This window comes from Petromyzon marinus, chromosome 52 (assembly GCF_048934315.1).
Source record: "Petromyzon marinus isolate PM22_M1 ecotype Great Lakes invasive population chromosome 52, UKy_Petmar_22M1.pri1.0, whole genome shotgun sequence".
In the NCBI taxonomy this organism is placed as follows: Eukaryota; Metazoa; Chordata; class Hyperoartia; order Petromyzontiformes; family Petromyzontidae; genus Petromyzon; species Petromyzon marinus.
Window position 1 is genome coordinate 8117464 of NC_133718.1, and position 20909 is coordinate 8138372.

At 51.6% G+C, this 20909-nt stretch overlaps 1 protein-coding gene across 6 annotated transcripts; it reads right to left on the minus strand.

Annotated features, from left to right (window-relative positions):
- Positions 1–368: 368 nt before the first annotated feature.
- Positions 369–14405, minus strand: LOC116953579 (ras-related protein Rab-27A-like). Of its 6 annotated transcripts, none has more exons than XM_032973902.2 (8): positions 13973–14405; positions 10443–10516; positions 8255–8504; positions 7635–7720; positions 5839–5942; positions 4280–4398; positions 3665–3747; positions 369–2336 (listed from the first exon to the last, which is right to left on the minus strand). In XM_032973902.2, exons 3-8 carry the CDS (start codon positions 8411–8413, stop codon positions 2126–2128), a joined length of 762 nt encoding a protein of 253 aa, XP_032829793.1. In that variant the 5' UTR covers positions 8414–8504; positions 10443–10516; positions 13973–14405; the 3' UTR covers positions 369–2125. The 6 variants fall into 6 exon arrangements, with proteins under 6 accessions (XP_032829793.1, XP_075931306.1, XP_075931307.1 ...); XM_032973907.2 differs by having other exon boundaries at positions 2153–2336; positions 4280–4403; positions 13973–14318; XM_076075191.1 differs by lacking the exon at positions 3665–3747 and having other exon boundaries at positions 13973–14333.
- Between the last annotated feature and the right edge of the window lie 6504 nt (positions 14406–20909).

A 20909-nucleotide genomic window follows, 5' to 3' on the forward strand; every position in this document is an offset into this window, starting at 1 on the left:
CGCTCTTTCCGTGCTGTTTTTTTGGTTGCTCGAACAGGAAGCCACAGTGCAAATATGCGCGTTGATTGGTTGTTTTTTGGGGGCAGAGATTGCTACAGAGATCCATAAGCCACCGGTGGTGTTGGCTCAGACCAATGCGACTCGTGGCTGCTTGCGGTAGAAGCCAGGTGGCCACCCTAGTAAGTACTGAAGGCAGACACCAAGGAGTGGCAAACCGTCACGTGGACTCCGGTCATCCTCGCAGCGGCTTTTGGCTGCTGTCCGTCGAACAAAGACGGGCGGTCACCGCACAGTGCACTTTCAGATGCGCTTCTGCGGCCGTCTGGAACGCTCTTCGTTCAATTTTTTCGGAAGCCACTGGAAAACACTTCTTTAAAACTGCTTATTGTGTTTTTATTATCCCCACACCTCCAGATGAGCGTGGTTGGCTGTGTATGGTGTAAAAGAAGTTGCGGTACATATACAAAAAATACTGTACGCCATTCACTTTGCAGTAAACATTTGTCAAAAAACACCCCGATTTTATTCTAAAAAGACAGCCAACTGGGAATCTTAGAGCTACTCCCACCCCCTCCCCCTACTGTGAAACTGCTGCAGGCGATACCATCCTGCGATACGCTGAGCGCGCGTGTTCGACTTGTGCTGTGATAATAATAACGGCGTGAAATACGAATGTACTTATTACTCAGCCCTTGTGCTCCACTTGCCTGGAGTAAAAAAAGTCGGCTCAAGTTTTTTTTGCCTAATCGTGGCCAGCGGCCCTAAAAAAATTGACTTCATAAACGAACTCGATTTGATGGAACGGCACGGAACCTTAAGCTCGCTGGCAGCTGCAAGCACGCGGATGAACGCCTCTCCCGGCGTCTGGGCACGATGCAAAGGATCTGGGTTCGAGCCCTGGGTGGCTGCCGAGATGAACAATCACGTGGTGAGAGTCATGCTTCCAAGGCTGCTCGCCGATTTTTTTTCGCGATTTTTTTCATCCGGTATTCCCCTGCTCTCTTTAGAATGGGGGGCGGTGCAAACCAATAATGTGTGGTGCGAAATTCACATTCATATCCCAGCATCCCCCCCCCTCCCCCCAAAGAGAATGAGGGTGGGGGCTGACGTCATCGTCTCTCGTCGTTGTACACACGCCTGAGTGACTGCCCAAGCTTCCCCATGAGAGAGACGGGGTGGGGGGGGGGGGGAGGTTGGACAGTGTTTGAGCTACACGCACAATGGCGTAAAAACAAAATACACGTTTGATTAATTGGGTAACGTCCCCAACGTCTGCCAGGATTTTTAAAACATTTGCGGATACGTAGAACGCAAACAGTCCCATAACGCAAAGAGTACCGATAGAGGCAACAGCTGACAATCAAAAGTCCCTCGTCCGGGGTAATGGGGCTTGAATGAAAAATTGATGCGAATGAGGTTACACATTTTTTTTATATTCTTGGTTCTTTTGGTAAAGTCACGTGGAAGGGAAATAATGAAATAATAAAAATAAACCAATAAATTACTTCGGCTAAAAAATTATTGCTGTAGTTTTCACACCTGATGAAGATTGCTTGCGTTGCGATTGAAAGGTCGTGAATTTTTATTACGTTCGATTTTTATTTTATTATTTCCCTTCTACCTGACTTAACCGAAAGAACCTAGAATATGAAAGCTTTAAATCGAAAAATAAAATTGGTTTCAGCTATAATTTGCACTCCGGGCGTGCTTTTGTAATTGTTCGTTGTAACTTTCTGACCACCACGTCCCCTCTCTTACTGGACATCTGTGAAAAAAGATATCTCATTGAATTCCTCCAGCAATAAATAAAGATTGAGGATTCTGAGAATTGGGGGTGGTGGGGGGGGGGTCAAGACGCATAACGTGCCGCCTGTTCTTATCACTCAAAAGCACGTGGGAGCGATCACGTGGGCACGGAGCAGCTGACCCCCCTCGATTGAGCAGCTAATAAAGTATCCCCTTTCTGTTGACACGAGCACGATTAGAGGGGCACCCCCCCCCCCGATGATTCCTCCACGGGGCTACGGGGAGCGAACGACCCCCCCCCCCCCTGGCGCGTCTCGGGAGATGCGCCAGGGGGGGGTTCGTCGGCCACCACGCGGTGAGTTCCCCCGCACCCCCCTTGTCAGCATCCGCACGAGCTGCTGCCCGCCCCCTCGCCTCCGTCGTGCGAGAGCGACCTCCGGGGTTTCGGGGGAGCCGCCCCCACGGCCCAGTCGGGGATCCAGGCGTGCTCGTGGCCGAGCTGCACGCGACGCATCACGCGCTCCAGCAGCAGCTCGACGGCGCGTGCCACGTTCTCCCCCGTCGCCGCGCTCGTCTCCACGTACGGCATCCTGAGAGCGCGGGCACGCGCACGTGCAGGCACACGCAGGGGCACACACGCACGTGCAGGCACACGCACGTGCAGGCACACGCACGTGCAGGCACACGCAGGGGTACACACGCACACACGCAGGCACACGCGGGCACACGCACGTGCAGGGGTGTCGAGCGTTGAGCTGGGTCCGCACCCGAGCGGTGTGTTGTTGCACGCAACAGAGTTGCTCGTATGTGGACGCCTCTGTCGCCAGGTGCGCAACCGCCTTCTTAACCCCCTTTCCCGCGTCCGAGACGCCTGCAGGTTGCAGGGTGGGGGGGGGGGGGGTCCCGCTCACCGCCGAATCTCGGGACGCGCGAGCGGCTCGGCGTTCTTTCGATTTTCATGCCCCCAGGGTCTGGAATGCTATTGCCAATAAACTGCAACTTGAATCACTACTTATGAGATCTTCACTCAAAACTGCTCTAGAGGAGTTGTACGGTACCCTAGCTGCCACTGCTATTCAGTGGCCTAAAATAAAATAAAATGTTTTGCTCCGGATGACCGCTGCAAAGTATTATCTGTATTTTGATTTAGTGTGCTGATCTTAAAGGTGCATTGAAAAATGTGATACTCCGACTGATGCTCCTGCTGTTGTGGAGTGACTCATGCAGCCAGCTGTGGCTCTAGGGTTTGTGTGTTATATGTTATTTATGTAGTTTATTGTGAAAATTTGGTCACAGTTCCTGTGAGCACTGTTACATTGCTTTTATTGCTTTAGTTTGGTGATTTCGAAAAGTTTTTTTTGGTTTGGCCATGTTTGTTTGTTGTAGTACGGAGTTAGACTGATGGCCTTAATCTAAGTTGTCTTGTGGTTGTTGTTGTTGTTGTTTGACTTGCATCCCACTGGGATTTTTGCACACAGCGTTGGTGTACGGTGCTTTTTCTGGAATATTTTGCTGTTTTTTTCCTGGATTTTCTGTTTGCACAGTCAACATATAGTCACTTTAAGATGTTTTCTTGTTCGTGTTTTTGTTTTTTTGTTTGTTGCGGTTGCACCCAATTCAAGAGCCGAATGGCTCACAGGGCTATACCAAATAAATGAAACTGAAACTGATTTATCGAGGTGTAGCGCCACAATGGGCCGCGGCCCTATGAAATGAAGTCGTGGGCCATCAGGAGGGGGCCCACGACTTCGTTTTAATTTGCAACTGCGTAGCCCACGCCGCCCTCAGGGCGAATGCCATGACATCACCAGAGAGTGTGCCCTGTGGTGGCGTCACTTTAAAGTGATTTGTCGAGCCTCAAGCTTGCGTCGGATTTAGGCAGGTGTGTCTACATTCATCATGACTTCAGGTATCCCACCAGAGCGCTGCCGTGGTGCGATGGTCAGCGCACTGAGGTCGCCGGTTTGACTCCGTATCTCGGTGCAGCAGTGGGTCAAGTTTCTCAAAATCCCACAGTCGATCGGCAGTATTTTCGCATCGGGGGGGGGGGGGGGGGTTAAGGGCAAAAAACACAAGGCAGTTCTAAATAAGTCAGGCAGGCCACGTGTGGTGAAGTAAAGTGTGGGTAGTCCCACCTCCTCCACATCGGCTGGGCGGAGTGGAAGAGTAGACCAAATAACTTCTGGCAAAGGGGCTCCCTACAGCTCCCTCTAGCGAAGGCCCTTTCTGCCAGCAGTAGCGTGAGCGAGCGAATGCAGGGACTGCGCCGTTGCCTTCGCCCAACACGTCTCTCGGTGGCGAGGATGTATGTACGTTGAACTTCTTTCGCACCGTACGTGGCCAACCGCGCTAATCGGAGGTGCCGGGGGAAAGAAAACAAACTGACCTCAACAACAAGCAGTTCTAAAGAAATGAGTTTGTCGATCGACATGATGTAAAAGCGCACGGCTCCAGCGCCTCCTTAATGTCGGAAGGGGGCATTCCAGACGGCCGCAGAAACGGCATCCGATGTCGAGGCCGGTGCTGCGCTCACCCGTACTCGCTCGCGAGCGACAGCGCGTCGTCCTCGCCGACGGCACGCTGCTCCGTCAGGTCGGCCTTGTTTCCGCACAGCACCACGTCCGGGCTGGGGCAGTACGCGTGGTGCTGCAGCTGGTCTGTCCGTCCCCCGCGCGCGCACGCACACGCGCGCACACACACGCGCACACACGCACACACGCGCACACACACGCACACACACGCACACAAACGCACACACACGCACGCGCAAAGGCAGAGGGGTGGCCGCGTCGCCCGGTCAGCATCGCGTCAGCCAGCGGAGGCCGCAGTTCGGTCCCTGTAACCAAAATCTCTCGCTGCCTGCCCGTAGACGGAGACGAGATCTGTCACGCGTCACCGAGACGGGGTGACCGTCCGTTAACCGAGATGGCAAGAGAGGCCCATCTGTAGTCACGCTGAGGGAGCATCGTCACACGAAATACTTTCAAGTCAGCGGAGCTCACTTGCAGCCCAGGTGTGAGTTGGGAGGCGTGCGCAGGGGAAGCCGGGTGGCAGAGGTGGTGGCTATGCACGTGGCTGCCTGGTAATCCGAAACTGCGGGGGCAGCAGCGGCGAGGGTCGGTGGATCACCGCTCAAATGAAAAAATGTTGCGAGACTCCCTTCCCGTGGGCGTCGAGGAAGTGCCCGTACCCTTGGCTTGCCAGCGGAATGCAGTACGGAAAAAGTGTGGACCGATATCGTCTGCGCGTTCTTTATGGGATAGAGCGTTGCCCCCTCGCATGCGTGGGATTTCTCTGGGTGTTCCGGTTTCCACCAACATCGGCTGAAAACATCTTAATATGCAGAGAACTGTAGAGCAATTGTCGGCAGCTCCTCAGCTTGATCTGTGGTTCCTCAGCGAACGTGAGATGCAATTTGCGTGAACTATGACAACGCTATGTATATAAAACTAATGCAGTAGAATCTCGATGATGCGTGCTAATGTCGGGGAAGACAGCAGTGGAGAATTCAAAATCGTGGATCATCCAAAAATATCTATTTTCCACGGATTTCTATGTCAAAAACCACTAACATAGGTATAAATTATGTTTAAGGAGTAAAAAATAATGTTTGTTAATGAAAAAAATTGTAGTTAGGAATTTATTGATCAATGCACGTGCTCAGTGATAACACTTTCCTGCTCCTGTGCAGAAGACTTGGCCCACCGAGTGTATGATAGCAGATTCACGCCAATGAACGTCAATCAAACTCCACCCCACTGTTGTAAATATATTGCAACTACTGTATTGTAGAGGCGATCACGTGGATTTTTGATTAACCGGAGCATGCATTTGTTGAGTTTAAGCACGTGACGTGTCATAAACATTTCCAGGAATAACAATGTATTACTGTTTTTAGATTATTAATTTGGCTTTAAGGAAAAATCCATGAGTTATTAATTTGTCAAAATCTCAGATGCGCGGTTTATCCGAAAATCGGATAAACCGCACGCGGATAATCGAGTATACCATAATTAGATGTTTCGTTTTGATTTAAAGCTTTCGTGACTAAGAATATGTTTCGTTTTCTTTAGATTCGTAAAAGTCACTCACCCATCCAGTGACGCACGTTCACAAAGCTCTGCTCGTCCGTGATGTCAAAGAACACAAAGAACCCCATGGCGTCGCGGAAGAACGCGTTGGTCAAACTCCGGAATCTGCGCAGAAAACAGAGACAAAAGGTCCCCCACGTGGAGCCTTTTAAAAATTGTTGTGGGGCAAGTTCCATTTGGGAGCACCTACAAAAGCCAAAACAGTGCACTCACTGGGGGAGGATGGCAAGCAACGTGCCCGGCCGCCTTTGTGTCCCAGATGCTTACACTCCGCACAAGATTTCTCAATTGAAGGCAGAGTTGACCAAAAGGGAGGCCCATGACCGGTTCAGATATTTTTCAAGATTGTTAACCGTGAGTGGGATATCGAACTAAGGTCAACCACTGCACTACCGCTCAAAAGGCAAAGATCCCCCGTGTAGTCTATAACAGACTGCTGGGGCAAGTGCTGTTAGCCAGCACCTATGAAGGAAGGCACGGCACACGAGGGGGTGGGTGGCCAGCACCACGCCCGGCCGCCTTTGTCTCCCGAGTGGCGATGTTTTTACACACCGCACCAGGTACTCATTTGAGGCTGAGTCGACCTAAAGGGAGGCCCAGGACCGGTTCAGGTAATCGTCACTGGGTGTTGGCTGTGAGCGGGAATCGAAGTCGGGTCGCCGGTTTCGAAAGGCAGTCCGCTAACCCCTACACGACCGTTCCCCACCACACGCACAGACACGACCACAGGAGACGACCACACACACACGCACACTCCCAGCGAAGCGCACATCAACATCCCTATCACACTTCGTGTAACCGAGACCAATTGCAGATCCAGTCGGCACACGAATTATATACAGGTATTGCTGATACGCACGCGAGTTTGTGTTCTGTATCGAGAATTAAATAACGCTGGAGCATTAATACAGCTGCTCTTCTGGACGAATGTATGTCATTCGTACGAAAGGGAGCACATTTTTTTTATCTTGACCATTTGTTTGTACCTTGGACGATGGCCCGCCACGGAGATCGGAGCGATAGAATCGGTTCGTTGCAGGCTCTAGGTCAATTGTTATATTGCAGGATCCTGAGAGGTGGCAATAACTTGAGGAGGCCTTCACACAGCAGTGGATTGATCATGGCTGCTGATTGTGATGATTGGGGTGCCGTGGTGGTGAGATGTTAACCCCTTCGCCTGGTATGCAGGAGATCGGGAGTTCGATCCCGACCTTGACGCCTGCTGTATATTTGGAGTTTGTGTCTCTCTCTCCCAGTGGTCACGTGGATTCTTCTCCAGGGCCTCCGGTTTTTCAGTCCACATTTAGAATCAACGTCACGTGTTTGGAGTATTTGGCTGCTATAATTTTCCACGTGATAAGCCACTTAGTTGAGCTGTCATTTGTGGCCAGGTCGCTTCTGAATAAAAGAGCTACGTCGCTCATTGGGCCTTACCTGGTAAAATGAATATAATATAAAAAAATATATATTTCGATTTGTTTTTTTTTATTGTGCCTCATTTGTAGTTTTGATTACATTAGCATATCATTTGTGGATGGTTTAACAGATCACACCCTGCTTGTGCCAAAGTCAATCCAGATTTGCCTTGCATAAATAAATGTCTCTACGATGCGTTTACCGGAGTTCGCGTGATGATGGTTCACGCTCCTCGACGAGCCGGCGAGGTTATTGTGCGTTCATTTGTGGCGAGAGCGACCCTTCTAACGCGTCGCCGCACAGGAACGCTGCGCGAATGCGAGCGAGCGTGAGCTCGGTAGCGAGAGGCGAGGGAGAGATGGGGGTGCGGGTGGGGGGTACCTCTCCTGCCCAGCGGTGTCCCACAGTTGCAGGTGAATCTTCAGGCCATCCCCGGCCGGGCCCTCCTTCCCGCCGGGATTAAAGATCTGGGAATATAAAGGATGCTTTCGTCATGACCAGTTCGCCCTGCCTTGAACCGCAATGGAAGTGGGGTGGCCTGGGTGGGACACTGCAGTGGGGTGGCCTGGGTGGGACACTGCAGTGGGGTGGCCTGGGTGGGACACTGAGTGGGGTGGCCTGGGTGGGACACTACAGTGGGGTGGCCTGGGTGGGACACTACAGTGGCCTGGGTGGGACACTACAGTGGCCTGGGTGGGACACTGCAGTGGGGTGGCCTGGGTGGGACACTGCAGTGGGGTGGGTGGGACACTGCAGTGGGGTGGCCTGGGTGGGACACTGAGTGGGGTGGCCTGGGTGGGACACTGCAGTGGCCTGGGTGGGACACTGAGTGGGGTGGCCTGGGTGGGACACTGCAGTGGGGTGGCCTGGGTGGGACACTGCAGTGGCCTGGGTGGGACACTGCAGTGGCCTGGGTGGGACACTGCAGTGGGGTGGCCTGGGTGGGACACTGCAGTGGCCTGGGTGGGACACTGCAGTGCACGGGACAATGGGGAGCTCACCACGCGCTTCTCGCGGAAATCGATTCCCACGGTCGAGATGAACTTTGTGGAAAATTTGCCATCGACGTAGCAGCCCAGGACGCTGGTCTTGCCAACGCCCGAGTCGCCCAACGACAGCATCTTGATGAGGTAGTCGTACTCGCCCGAGCTGTCGCCCATCGTAATGCCGACCGTCCTTCACTCCTCCTCCCTGCCTCTCCCTCTGGCTGGTCCAGGAGGAGTCCAACAGGGTCTGGCCGGAAGGTCGCCTCTGTGTTGCAACGACATGGGCCAACGAAAACGGTGCGCTCGTCAAAACTTAAGGCGAGATTTACCGGAGTAGTAATTTACGGCCTTTTGTGGAAGAATGTTATCTAGTAATAATAATTTCATTTCATATAGCGTCGTTCATGCAATTGCATCCCACAATGCTGCACATCAATTGTCCAGTTCCGTACAAAAAAATACAAAAATAAAACCCCACTGAGCGAATAAAAAAAATGAATACGTAAATAACAATTAAAAAACGAATACATGAATAACGAGTAATAATGCACATAATAAAAAATCGCAGAGAAAATTAATAAAAATAAAAAATCCGTTCGGTCTCCATACCCCAGACCACAATCTAAATAACGCCTCCTTCCATATTTGTCTCTCCACGTTACACAAATCGTCAGCTGCGCTACTTTTCTTGAGCCGCCACACTCACGATGTGCGACTTAAGAGAAGTGAGCAGTTCTCGACACATTGCTGGTTCTTTTGGTTCGCGACACATTGCTGGGCCCACGGCGACGAGCAGGAGGAGGAAGACGCGACGAGAGTGGCGAATGGTGTGAGAACGAGTGAGAGAGAGAGCGAGAACGAGAGAGTGTGTGTGTGAGTGAGAGAGTGTGTGTGTGAGTGTGTGTGATCACGCAGCTCTGAAGCATAATTGGGGCCATTGTGTGCGCGCACGAACCACTGTCGATGGTGTGACCATGATGGTATCACCATGACGGTGTCACCATGCCTCTCCCAAAATAGACAACAGCGCACGGGAGAGCTTTGTCTGGTGGAGGGGTTTATCTTTTTACCCCCGGGGAAACAAAGGGGGTCGTGGCCTCACGCTTCGCTGATTGTGCCCGCCCCCCCGCCTCCCTCCCAAGGTGTTACGCCTTTAAAAAGAGACACGGCAAAATAATTTGTTGCCTCTAAACAAAAATGTTCAACATCGACGAAATGGAACTAAAAGGTACTGTATTGGTTTCTTGTTTCTCGACCATCAAGTATATTCCGGATGGTTGTACGTTCCAAGTTAATGATTGATCGATCTGGGTTGGTAACTCAGACGTTGAACTAAAACTAAAAACTAAACAAATTGTTATATTTTACCAGGTTAGGCCCCCACTGAGAAACGTAGCGCTTTTTCAGAAGTGACCTGGCTACACCTCAGGAAAGCTCAACGAAGTGGCTTAGCAACAGCAGCATCATCAGCATCATCATCATCATCACGTGGAAATGTACAGCAGCCAAACACTCTGATGATGTCGATTCCGAATGTGGAGGGAACCCCCACGCGACCACGAGGCGAGAGAGGGAGACACCCGCAAACGCCACCGATACAACTGTGCCCACGCGTCCTTACGTGTGGGCACAGTTGCGACGAGTTGTTAGCAGGCTAAACTGCTCGAGAGAATGTTGCTACGAAGAAGAGCCATTGCCCTCGAAAAATGTGTTGACGTTTTTGTTGTTGTTGTTGTTGCTTGTTCTGATGCACACCCCACCCAACGCAGCATCACCGTTTACTCTCTCGCGTGAATTTGTCAAACTATTCGTGACGAGCAGTCAATGATAGAGGCGTTTATATCCAATGCAGTAGAAGCTCAACATTAAAGTACTAATCTGTGACGGGGTCTTCGTGTGTGTGTGTGAACAATGTAGTGAGACAAATATACTATTTCTCTCACACACTTCACACACACACACAAAACCAAAATTTTGATTTAAAGCTTTCGTGACTGCAGGGATTCATATTCTGATGATTGCTTGTGTTGCAGTCGAAACGTCGTGAGATTTTTATTGTTTTATATTTTTATTATTTTATTGTTTGCCTTCTACGCGACTTTACCGAAAGAACAAAGAATACACACACACCAGTTTATGAGACTCACCCAAAACGTGTGTTTGTTCACAATAAAGTTAGACAAGTCTGATATCACATACCTACCAGTTCAGAAGACGCAAACCACGTGTCCTTCCAGCGGACAATTTGCGTCTTTTGTTGTCCCCAGGATGGGGATCCTAATGAAGACAAAAAACTTTTTTGTAAAAGTTTGTTTGTTTTAAAACAACTGCCTTGCCTCGGCAACGCTTGCATTTATGTTTATTAAAAGTTACCACGTGAGTGAATGTGGGAGGGGGGGTGCCTAAGGCGCAACGCGATGGCCGTTGGGAGTGAGCTCACACGCCCCGTAGCTGTCAGGCGTCCTACACGTAGCGTGTCACACACACACACGTGGCGTGTCACACACACACACGTAGCGTGTCACACACACACACGTGGCGTGTCACACACACACGTGACGTGTCACACACACACACACGTAGCGTGTCACACACACACACGTAGCGTGTCACACACACACACACGTGGCGTGACACACACACACACGTGGCGTGACACACACACACACGTGGCGTGTCACACACACACACACACGTGGCGTGTCACACACACACACACGTGGCGTGTCACACACACACACGTAGCGTGTCACACACACACACACGTAGCGTGTCACACACACACACGTAGCGTGTCACACACACACGTAGCGTGTCACACACACACACACGTAGCGTGTCACACACACACACGTGGCGTGTCACACACACACGTAGCGTGTCACACACACACACACGTGGCGTGACACACACACACACGTAGCGTGTCACACACACACACGTAACGTGTCACACACACTCTCTCACACGTAGCGTGTCACACACGCACTCTCTCTCTCACACACGTGGCGTGTCACACACACACACTCTTTCTCTCACACGTAGCAAAGACAAAGATCCCCCGTGTAGCCTGAACAGACCGTTGGGGGCAAGTGCTGTTAGCGAGTAGCACCTGTGAAGGCCGGCACGGCACACGAGGAGGTGGGTGGCCAGCACCACGCCCGACCGCCTTTGTCTCCCCAGTGGCGATGTTTTTAAACACCGCGCCAGGTACTCATTTGAGGCTGAGTCGACCCAAGGGAAGCCCAGGATCGGCTCAAAGAATCGTCATCGGTGTTGGCCGTGAGCGGGTTCGTAGTGCAGCGTAGCGCTAACCGCTGCACCACCGCTCCCCACTTTGGAAGGAGCTCTCACACACTCACACACACCCCGTAGCAATCACGCATCTGACACGTAGCATGTCACACGTGAATCTCACACATAGCGACACCAACAGCACATACACAGCACAGATCACCACCCAGCAGGCAGCTGTGAAAGAGACTCAACTGTAGGCCAGTTTCCTTCTTAGAACTCATCAGCACAGACCACCATCCAACAGGCAGCTGTGAAAGAGACTCAACTGTAGATCAGTTTCCTTCTTAGAACTCATCAGCACAGACCACCATCCAACAGGCAGCAGTGAAAGAGACTCAACTGTAGATCAGTTTCCTTCTTAGAACTCATCAGCACGGACCACCATCCAACAGGCAGCAGTGAAAGAGACTCAACTGTAGGCCAGTTTCCTTCTTAGAATTCATCAGCACGGACCACCACCCAACAGGCAGCAGTGAAAGAGACTCAACTGTAGATCAGTTTCCTTCTTAGAACTCATCAGCACGGACCACCATCCAGCAGGCAGCAGTGAAAGAGACTCAACTGTAGATCAGTTTCCTTCTTAGAACTCATCAGCACAGACCACCATCCAACAGGCAGCAGTGAAAGAGACTCAACTGTAGATCAGTTTCCTTCTTAGAACTCATCAGCACAGACCACCATCCAACAGGCAGCAGTGAAAGAGACTCAACTGTAGATCAGTTTCCTTCTTAGAACTCATCAGCACAGACCACCAACCAGCAGGCAGCTGTGAAAGAGACTCAACTGTAGATCAGTTTCCTTCTTAGAACTCATCAGCACGGACCACCATGCAACAGGCAGCAGTGAAAGAGACTCAACTGTAGACCAGTTTCCTTCTTAGAACTCATCAGCACAGACCACCACCCAACAGCCAGCTGTGAAAGAGACTCAACTGTAGATCAGTTTCCTTCTTAGAACTCATCAGCACAGACCACCACCCAGCAGGCAGCTGTGAAAGAGACTCAACTGTAGATCAGTTTCCTTCTTAGAACTCATCAGCACAGACCACCATCCAACAGGGAGCAGTGAAAGAGACTCAACTGTAGATCAGTTTCCTTCTTAGAACTCATCAGCACAGACCACCACCCAACAGCCAGCTGTGAAAGAGACTCAACTGTAGATCAGTTTCCTTCTTAGAACTCATCAGCACAGACCACCGCCCAGCAGGCAGCTGTGAAAGAGACTCAACTGTAGATCAGTTTCCTTCTTAGAACTCATCAGCACAGACCACCATCCAACAGGCAGCAGTGAAAGAGACTCAACTGTAGATCAGTTTCCTTCTTAGAACTCATCAGCACAGACCACCATCCAACAGGGAGCAGTGAAAGAGACTCAACTGTAGATCAGTTTCCTTCTTAGAACTCATCAGCACAGACCACCATCCAACAGGGAGCAGTGAAAGAGACTCAACTGTAGATCAGTTTCCTTCTTAGAACTCATCAGCATAGACCACCACCCAACAGCCAGCTGTGAAAGAGACTCAACTGTAGATCAGTTTCCTTCTTAGAACTCATCAGCACAGACCACCACCCAGCAGGCAGCTGTGAAAGAGACTCAACTGTAGGCCAGTTTCCTTCTTAGAACTCATCAGCACAGACCACCATCCAACAGGGAGCAGTGAAAGAGACTCAACTGTAGATCAGTTTCCTTCTTAGAACTCATCAGCACAGACCACCATCCAACAGGGAGCAGTGAAAGAGACTCAACTGTAGATCAGTTTCTTAGAACTCATCAGCACAGACCACCATCCCAGAAACTCGTGATTTGGCAATGCTGCTGCGTTGTCAGCGGTGTACAGTTAGTCAAGTAAAATAAAAACTCATAACACTGCGGCCTTAAAATGGAAAATATAAAATAGGCGACCTCTCTGATAAACAACAACACAAACCGAATAAAGAACAATAATCATTAATAATAATACTGCAGTGCGCTCAGTCCTTGATCTATCCCCACTGCTGAATGCAGGGCTAGCACGCCCGTGTAGGTTCATGTGCGTACTTTTTGACCATACTTCACCACGCCGGTCAGTGCGGCTTGGTTAATCGGGGGGGGGGGGGGGGGGGGTCAGATAGATATCACTCGCCGGGGTTGAGAATCGAACTTGGGTGCCTCTAGGTTCGCAGCGCGCACGACGGGACCCACCGCGGGCCGCCGCTACACGTCGCAGCACCAACAACAGCAACAACAACAGCAGCAGCAACAGCAGCAGCAGCAACAACAACAAAACGGCCAGGTCACCTCCTCGTCCTGTGAAGACACTCAGGGACGTGGTTTGGAAAACCAACCACACACACAGCAGCAGCAGCGCAAACCGCACACACCCACACGGACCACCGCGGTATCCCTGTCGCTTGGAGTTCTCCGCCGAGTTAAAGCTAAAACAAAGTTGACTTTTACCAGCAGCAAGTGGAGAGACCGGCCTGCTGCTGCTGCTGCTGTCCGGCAACAACAGCTGTTTGGTCTGGAGGCCTCTCCTCTCCACGCCACCGAAGTCGTCCTAATCAGCTCGCGAGTCAAACAGCGCGCACCCGCGCAGCGCGAGCAGCACCGAGCAAGCAAAAGGGGCCCCAAGCAACTCAAGGGGATTGCGAGCAGCAAGAAACCTCCACCCACCCACACACAGCATTTGGGTGCGTCGAATGTCAACTCCGATTCAAATCATAATCAACATAGCCGGGCGATTAACATCAACGTGCAACACCGCTCACGATCTCCGCAGCTGTGTCCACGTTTCCTCTTCATATCCCCGTCCATACTGCACCTCCCGAGTAGGATGGGGGGGTCGCCTCCCTCAATGTTATTACTGCTTAGGGCCCTCAATGGTCCGGGACCAAAGACAAAGATCCCCCGTGTAGCCTTAACAGAGTGTTGGGGCAAGTGCTGTTAGCGAGTAGCACCAATGAAGGCCGGCACGGCACACGAGGGGGTGGGTGGCCAGCACCACGCCCGCCCGCCTTTGTCTCCCCAGTGACGACGTCCACACACCGCCGCTGCAGGTACTCATTTGATGCTGAGTCGACCTAGGGGAGGCCCCCAGCATCGGTTCAGATAACCGTCACCGGTGTTGACCTTGGCCCGAAATCGAACTCGGGTGGCCGGATTCGTAGCGCAGCGTAGCGCTAACCGCTACTACACTACCGCCCCCCACCCACCAAGGGCTTCTCTGATCGCCGAGCCAACATCGGGTGACAGTGAATTTGCATGACTGGTTTCTAAAGCTGGGTCTCGACAGCATGACCGCACCTACACAATGCAGCCCCAGAGTGTTGGGGTTTTTTTTGTTGTTTAAGGAGCGGTAATGATAGGGAGGGCCAATTGTGGATTTGTCAATAGATGTAACGATGAATATGTACAGTGAGTCAATTATTAATAGCGATTGCTACCAGCGCACATTAATGCTGGTGAATAAAAGCCGAGATAATGGAGATCATAGTGCAGAGCAATTATTGACTGCACGATGGCCTCCCCACGTTGCGTCTGCGGTCACGGGGGACTGTTTGGCCATACTTCACTGGGTGGTGAAGGTGGACACCCAGGGTGGTTTTGGGGGTCGCCCGCCACTGACGTGAGACGTGGCCGGGGAGTCAAATCGTCAGGTCGGCTGGGTTGAACTAAACAATGTAAAACTATTTTTACTTTGACCAGGTAAGACTCACTGAGCTATGTCGGAGCTCTTTTTTCAGCGGCGTGTTTCTCAAGGTAGAGAGAAAGACCGGAGGAGTCGGAGAATATCCATGAGATCACGGGGAGAGAGAGACAGGCAAACTCCAAATATACAACCTGGTGTAAGGGTCGGGATCGAACCCACGACCTCCTGTCTACCAGGCGAGGTAGTTAACATCTCGCCACCGTGATGATGATGAGAGAGAGAGACACCGCAAACTCCAAATATACAGCAGGCGTCAGTGTCGGGATCGAACCCACGACCTCCTATAGACCTGGCGAGGTAGTTAACATCTCGCCACCGTGATGATGATGAGAGAGACACGTAAACTCCAAATGTACAACAGGCATCGTCAGTGTCGGGATCGAACTCACGACCTCCTGTCTACCAGGCGAGGTAGTTAACATTTCGTCACCGTGATGATGATGAGAGAGAGAGACACAAACTCAAAATATACAGCAGGCGTCAGTGTCAGGATCGAACCCACGACCTCCTGTCTACCAGGCGAGGTAGTTAACATCTCGCCACCGTGATTATGATGAGAGAGACACGTAAACTCCAAATGTACAACAGGCATCGTCAGTGTCGGGATCGAACTCACGACCTCCTGTCTACCGGGCGAGGTAGTTAACATTTCGTCACCGTGATGATGATGAGAGAGAGAGACAAACTCAAAATATACAGCAGGCGTCAGTGTCGGGATCGAACCCACGACCTCCTGTCTACTCGGCGAGGTAGTTAACATCTCGACACCGTGATTATGATGAGAGAGAGCCACGTAAACTCGAAATGTACAACAGGCATCGTCACTGTCGGGATCGAACTCACGACCTCCTGTACACCTGGCGAGGTAGTTAACATCTCCTAGCCACCGTGATGATGATGAGAGAGACACGTAAACTCCAAATGTACAACAGGCATCGTCAGTGTCGGGATCGAACTCACGACCTCCTGTCTACCAGGCGAGGTAGTTAAGATTTCGTCACCGTGATGATGATGAGAGAGAGAGAGAGACACGCAAACTCAAAATATACAGCAGCAGGCGTCAGTGTCAGGATCGAACCCACGACCTCCTGTACACCTGGCGAGGTAGTTAACATCTCGCCACCGTGATGATGATGAGAGAGACACGTAAACTCCAAATGTACAACAGGCATCGTCAGTGTCGGGATCGAACTCACGACCTCCTGTATACCCGGCGAGGTAGTTAACATCTCCTAGCCACCGTGGCCCACGGCCATCGCGCAGTGCAGCAAACCCACCGTGCGTGACACAGCGCTCGGCTCTGGTGCACCGGTCGTCGTCAACCCACCGAGCGGTCGGTGTGACGCCACTGGAGCACCGCACCTGTCCCAGGTGTGACGAAGAGCGAGGCCACGTCACAGAGCCAGGTGAGCTGGGCGTGGTCCCATCGCACCACGTGGGGCTGCAGCCGTTACCACCCCTCTAACTACAACCATCCAGTTGCGCTTTAGCTACCTGTTGGTTGTTCTGCCAATGGGGCACTGCTGCGGGCAGTGTTTTTCAATCTTCAAGCCGACGTGTGACGATGAATCAGCCCCCCCCCAACCCCTCCCACCAACCCCCCCCCCCCCCCCCCCCCCACGACGAGATCGATCATTTGCTCGCAATTCGATTCGAGAACGGACTACAGCGCTCTGTTGTAGTTCGTCATTGCCCGCTCAGAACCCGCGTTATAAGGGGGGCGTGTTCTGCGTTGTTGTGAAAGGTGTTCCCGAATTTAAGAACCGCGTTATAGCGAAAACGCGTTATGGTGTGAGCACGCGTTCAGCGAGGACTTACCGTATATATCGTACTATATTCATTTGAAAATTGTATGCACGTATGTATGTTGAACTTTTCTCGCACCGCACGTAGCCAACCGCGTTAATCGGAGGTGACTGTAGCATCCTCTAGTGACCGCGGGGGGTGGGCGGGAAGGGTCACGTTATATAATTGAAATACAACACGGATGAATCAAAAGACATTTGTTATTGTTGCAGTACATCCATTTCGATTCGATATGAGTGGGTGCATCGTTAGAGGCGGACTGACTACCACCAGCTGCCACGTTCACTGCTCACGACCCCCCCCTCCTCCTGCTCCTCCATGGAGGTGGATCATCATTTTGATTTTGATTATTTTTTTTAGAACTACACATCAATTATAATAATTGCGTCATGTCACACGAGACAAAGGCCTTTTTTCCCATCCGGAACGGTTTTGCGTCGCCGTGTAGCGGTGAATGCATCCAGAAAGATGAAGAAGACGCGGCAACCAGAGACAAAGCTCCCCCGTGTAGCCTTAACAGACTGTTGGGGCAAGTGCTGTTAGCGAGCACCTGTGGAGGCCGGCACGGCAAACGAAGGGGTGGGTGGCCATCACCACGCCCGGCCGACCTTGTCTCCCACGTGAAGACGTATACACATCGCACCAGGTATCAATTTGAGGCTGAGTCGACCTAGTGGAGGCCCAGGACCTGTTCAAATAATCGTCACTGGTATTGACCATGAGCCGGAAAACGAACTCGGGTCGCCGGTTTCAAAAGCGCAGTGCGCTAACCGCTACACTACCGCCCCCTGCAGCACCTCCGATTAGCACGGTTGGCTACGTATGGTGCGAAAGAAGTTCAACATACAGCACGTGCATACAGGTACTTCACACAGTCCCGTAAACTCCCTCTTATCCACACGCGGCAGCGGGCACCTTCTCGTATGCCCAGTGTCGAGTGTCCGTCACGTGGCGATCAACCCGAATGTTTCCCTTCTCACGAGTTGAAACTCGCCAACTGAAGCCATCGGGGAAGCAGGGCTTGAGCCCATCAAAGTTGCTGCAACTTTGATGGTAACGAGATGTCCTCCTGGACCCCAACGCAGCGCAGCAGCTGAGATGTCTCAGTGCTCTGATGCGTTCCCACAGAAACCCCCCCAGATCGCATCCCTTCCTTGAGTGGCTACGACATCATCATTCACGATACCATTTTAAGTAGTCTCAAAGTTAAAAAAATATATTTTACCAGGTAAGGCCCACTGAGTCACTGGCGGAGCCAGTGGGTGGGGGGGTGTCACGTGCCTTCCCAATGATCCAATCGAAATCCCTAATTTCGATCGGATCATTGGGGTTTATTAGTAATAAATCGGCATTTTGCGACTCCCACTGCCACTGTGTAGCATATTATTGCGTGGCCAGGGACTCTATGAGATGATTGGACAATAGTCTGTGTCCATAATTGGCAATAAGTAACGGCAAAGCGGTTATAAGTGACTCAGAATTGTGCGCAGTTGCTTATACAGAGTCCACGACTTCCCTGAAGGCATCAACACCTTCAACGAGCGCGATGTCGATCACACAACGCGGTTCTAATTCGACACTCGATCGATGGCTGCGCCATCGCCGCAAACGCATCGAATAAAAAAACAAAGGACAACTCCTTACTAACAACTCCTTACTTAATAACAACTCCTTACTAACAACTCCTTACTAACAACTCCTTACTAACAACTCCTTACTTACTAACAACTCCTTACTTACTAACAACTCCTTGCTAACAACTCCTTACTAACAACTCCTTACTTTTTAAAAGGGTAAAACCTATTCCTATATCTTGTTTCTGGCAAAGGAGGTCTCATAATGTTAATGCTCACCCCGAGCCCTCAATACTCTGATAGTGCGCTGTTTTTGAGTTGTACGCCTTTTGGCGTCTTCTGGTCCAACACCAATGGAGACTAAAGGGCTCTAAGAAAAGCTATCTCGGGTGTGGACCAATCAAATTCAAGGACAGTGCATATTATTATCAGAGTTGTCTTTTTTGTTTGCATTTTGACTGCTTGTGTTGTGGTTATTGCAAACATGATGCCTTGAATAAAGGTGTCAGTTTTTGTGCCAGTTAAAAGGGTAAAACCTATTCCTATAACTCCTTACTTACTAACAACTCCTCTATCATTTTTCATTGCTAGAGGGCTTGCCCCCCCCCCTACCTGAGAATCCTGGCTCTGCCATTGCACTGAGCTATATAGATCCTATTGAGAAACGATTTGGCTATCACAAATGATAGCTCAACGAAGTTGCTTATTATCACGTGGAAATGTAGAGCAGCCAAATACTTAAAATGCGTGATGTCGATCCTAACTGCGGAGTGAAGAACCAGAGGCCCGGGAGAAAAATCCACGCAAACTCCAAATATACAGCAGCAGGCGTCAGGGTCGGGATCGAACCCACGACCTCTTACATACCAGGCGAGGTAGTTAACATCTCCTAGCCACCGTGATGATGATGATGATGATGAGAGAGACACGCAAACTCCAAATACACAGCAGCAGGCGTCAGGGTCGGGATCGAACCCACGTGCTCCTGCACACCAGGCGAGGTAGTTAACATCTCCTAGCCACCGCGGCGGCCCGTGTCTATGAGTGTCACGGACGTGACGATGTCCGCGACATGAGTTTCCCGTAACTTTGTGTTTTTCGTGCTCTGCCACACTTCCCCTGTGAATGAAGGTGACGTTACGGGCTCCTCTCCGCCGCAAATCCGCGCAGCGCGAGGCGTCCACGCGCCTTCGGTAACAGCGTTCTCGACACGAGCACATGGCACAGCCCGTCAGTCACACGACGACAGGAAGTTAAATACGCTCGGTCAAATTATAACCGCGACGATTGTGACGTCATACCATTGTGACGTCATACAAACGCCATTGTTGAAATGAAGTCGGGGGTTGCATGAAATGAAGTCGCGGGCCGCTGTGGGCCTCCTCCCTGCCGCTGTGGACTGTGGTGCCACGACCACAGAGCAACTCCGCAAACGCTGCAATCCCCTCCCGGCCCCTACACTAAGCACACAACCCACACGCAGCACACCCACACACAGCGCACCCACACTAAGCACACAACCTACACGCAGCGCACACACACACAGCGCACCCACACTAAGCACACAACCCACACGCAGCACACCCACACACAGCGCACCCACACTAAGCACACAACCTACACGCAGCACACACACACTAAGCACACAACCCACACACAGCGCACTCACACTAAGCACACAACCCACACGCAGCACACCCACACACAGCGCACCCACACTAAGCACACAACCTACACGCAGCACACACACACTAAGCACACAACCCACACGCAGCGCACCCACACTAAGCACACAAGCCACACGCAGCGCACCCACGTAGTGTCCTGACGGGGGGTTGCCTGGCACATCGGGTTTTAATCCGAAGGGCCCCTAGAGGGAGAATCCCACGGTTTCCCGGTGCCAGGAGATTGGCCGACCCTCACAGGACAGGTCACATTGCGGTGCCCCTAAATTGGCTGAAGATTTGTATGGGCGCAGAAGGAAAAGGTTCACTGGGCCATCCGCAATGAGTTGCTCACGACACTGGGAGAGGCGGAGGGTGGAATATTAGGCCAGAAGGGCAGACCAGTGGGTTAGAATTAATGAGCACGGGAGGACAATGGGTGAGGGACTGCAGCAGCAGCAGCAGACCCAGTGGCCCTCCATGTAGACGGCGCAGGTGAGCACGCGATTGGCTGCGCGGTACAATGCCACCCTGGGCCTTTGAAGTGAGCGGATTGGGCCACGGTAGAGACGGTGGAGGGGGACGATGACGGGGAGCACGGGTAAGCGCCCGATTGGCTGCGCGGTATGACGTCACGCTGG

What these genes read in the sequence shown, in the direction of transcription:
- LOC116953579 (XM_076075193.1), bottom strand. Translation starts at nt 8,413, where the DNA reads ATGGGCGACAGCTCGGGCGAGTACGACTACCTCATCAAGATGCTGTCG. An exon ending in ATTTCCGCGAGAAGCGCGTG is followed by an intron (nt 7,721 to 8,254) that starts GTGAGCTCCCCA and finishes TTATATTCCCAG; the next exon opens with ATCTTTAATCCCGGCGGGAA. An exon ending in GACACCGCTGGGCAGGAGAG is followed by an intron (nt 5,943 to 7,634) that starts GTACCCCCCACC and finishes TTTTCTGCGCAG; the next exon opens with ATTCCGGAGTTTGACCAACG.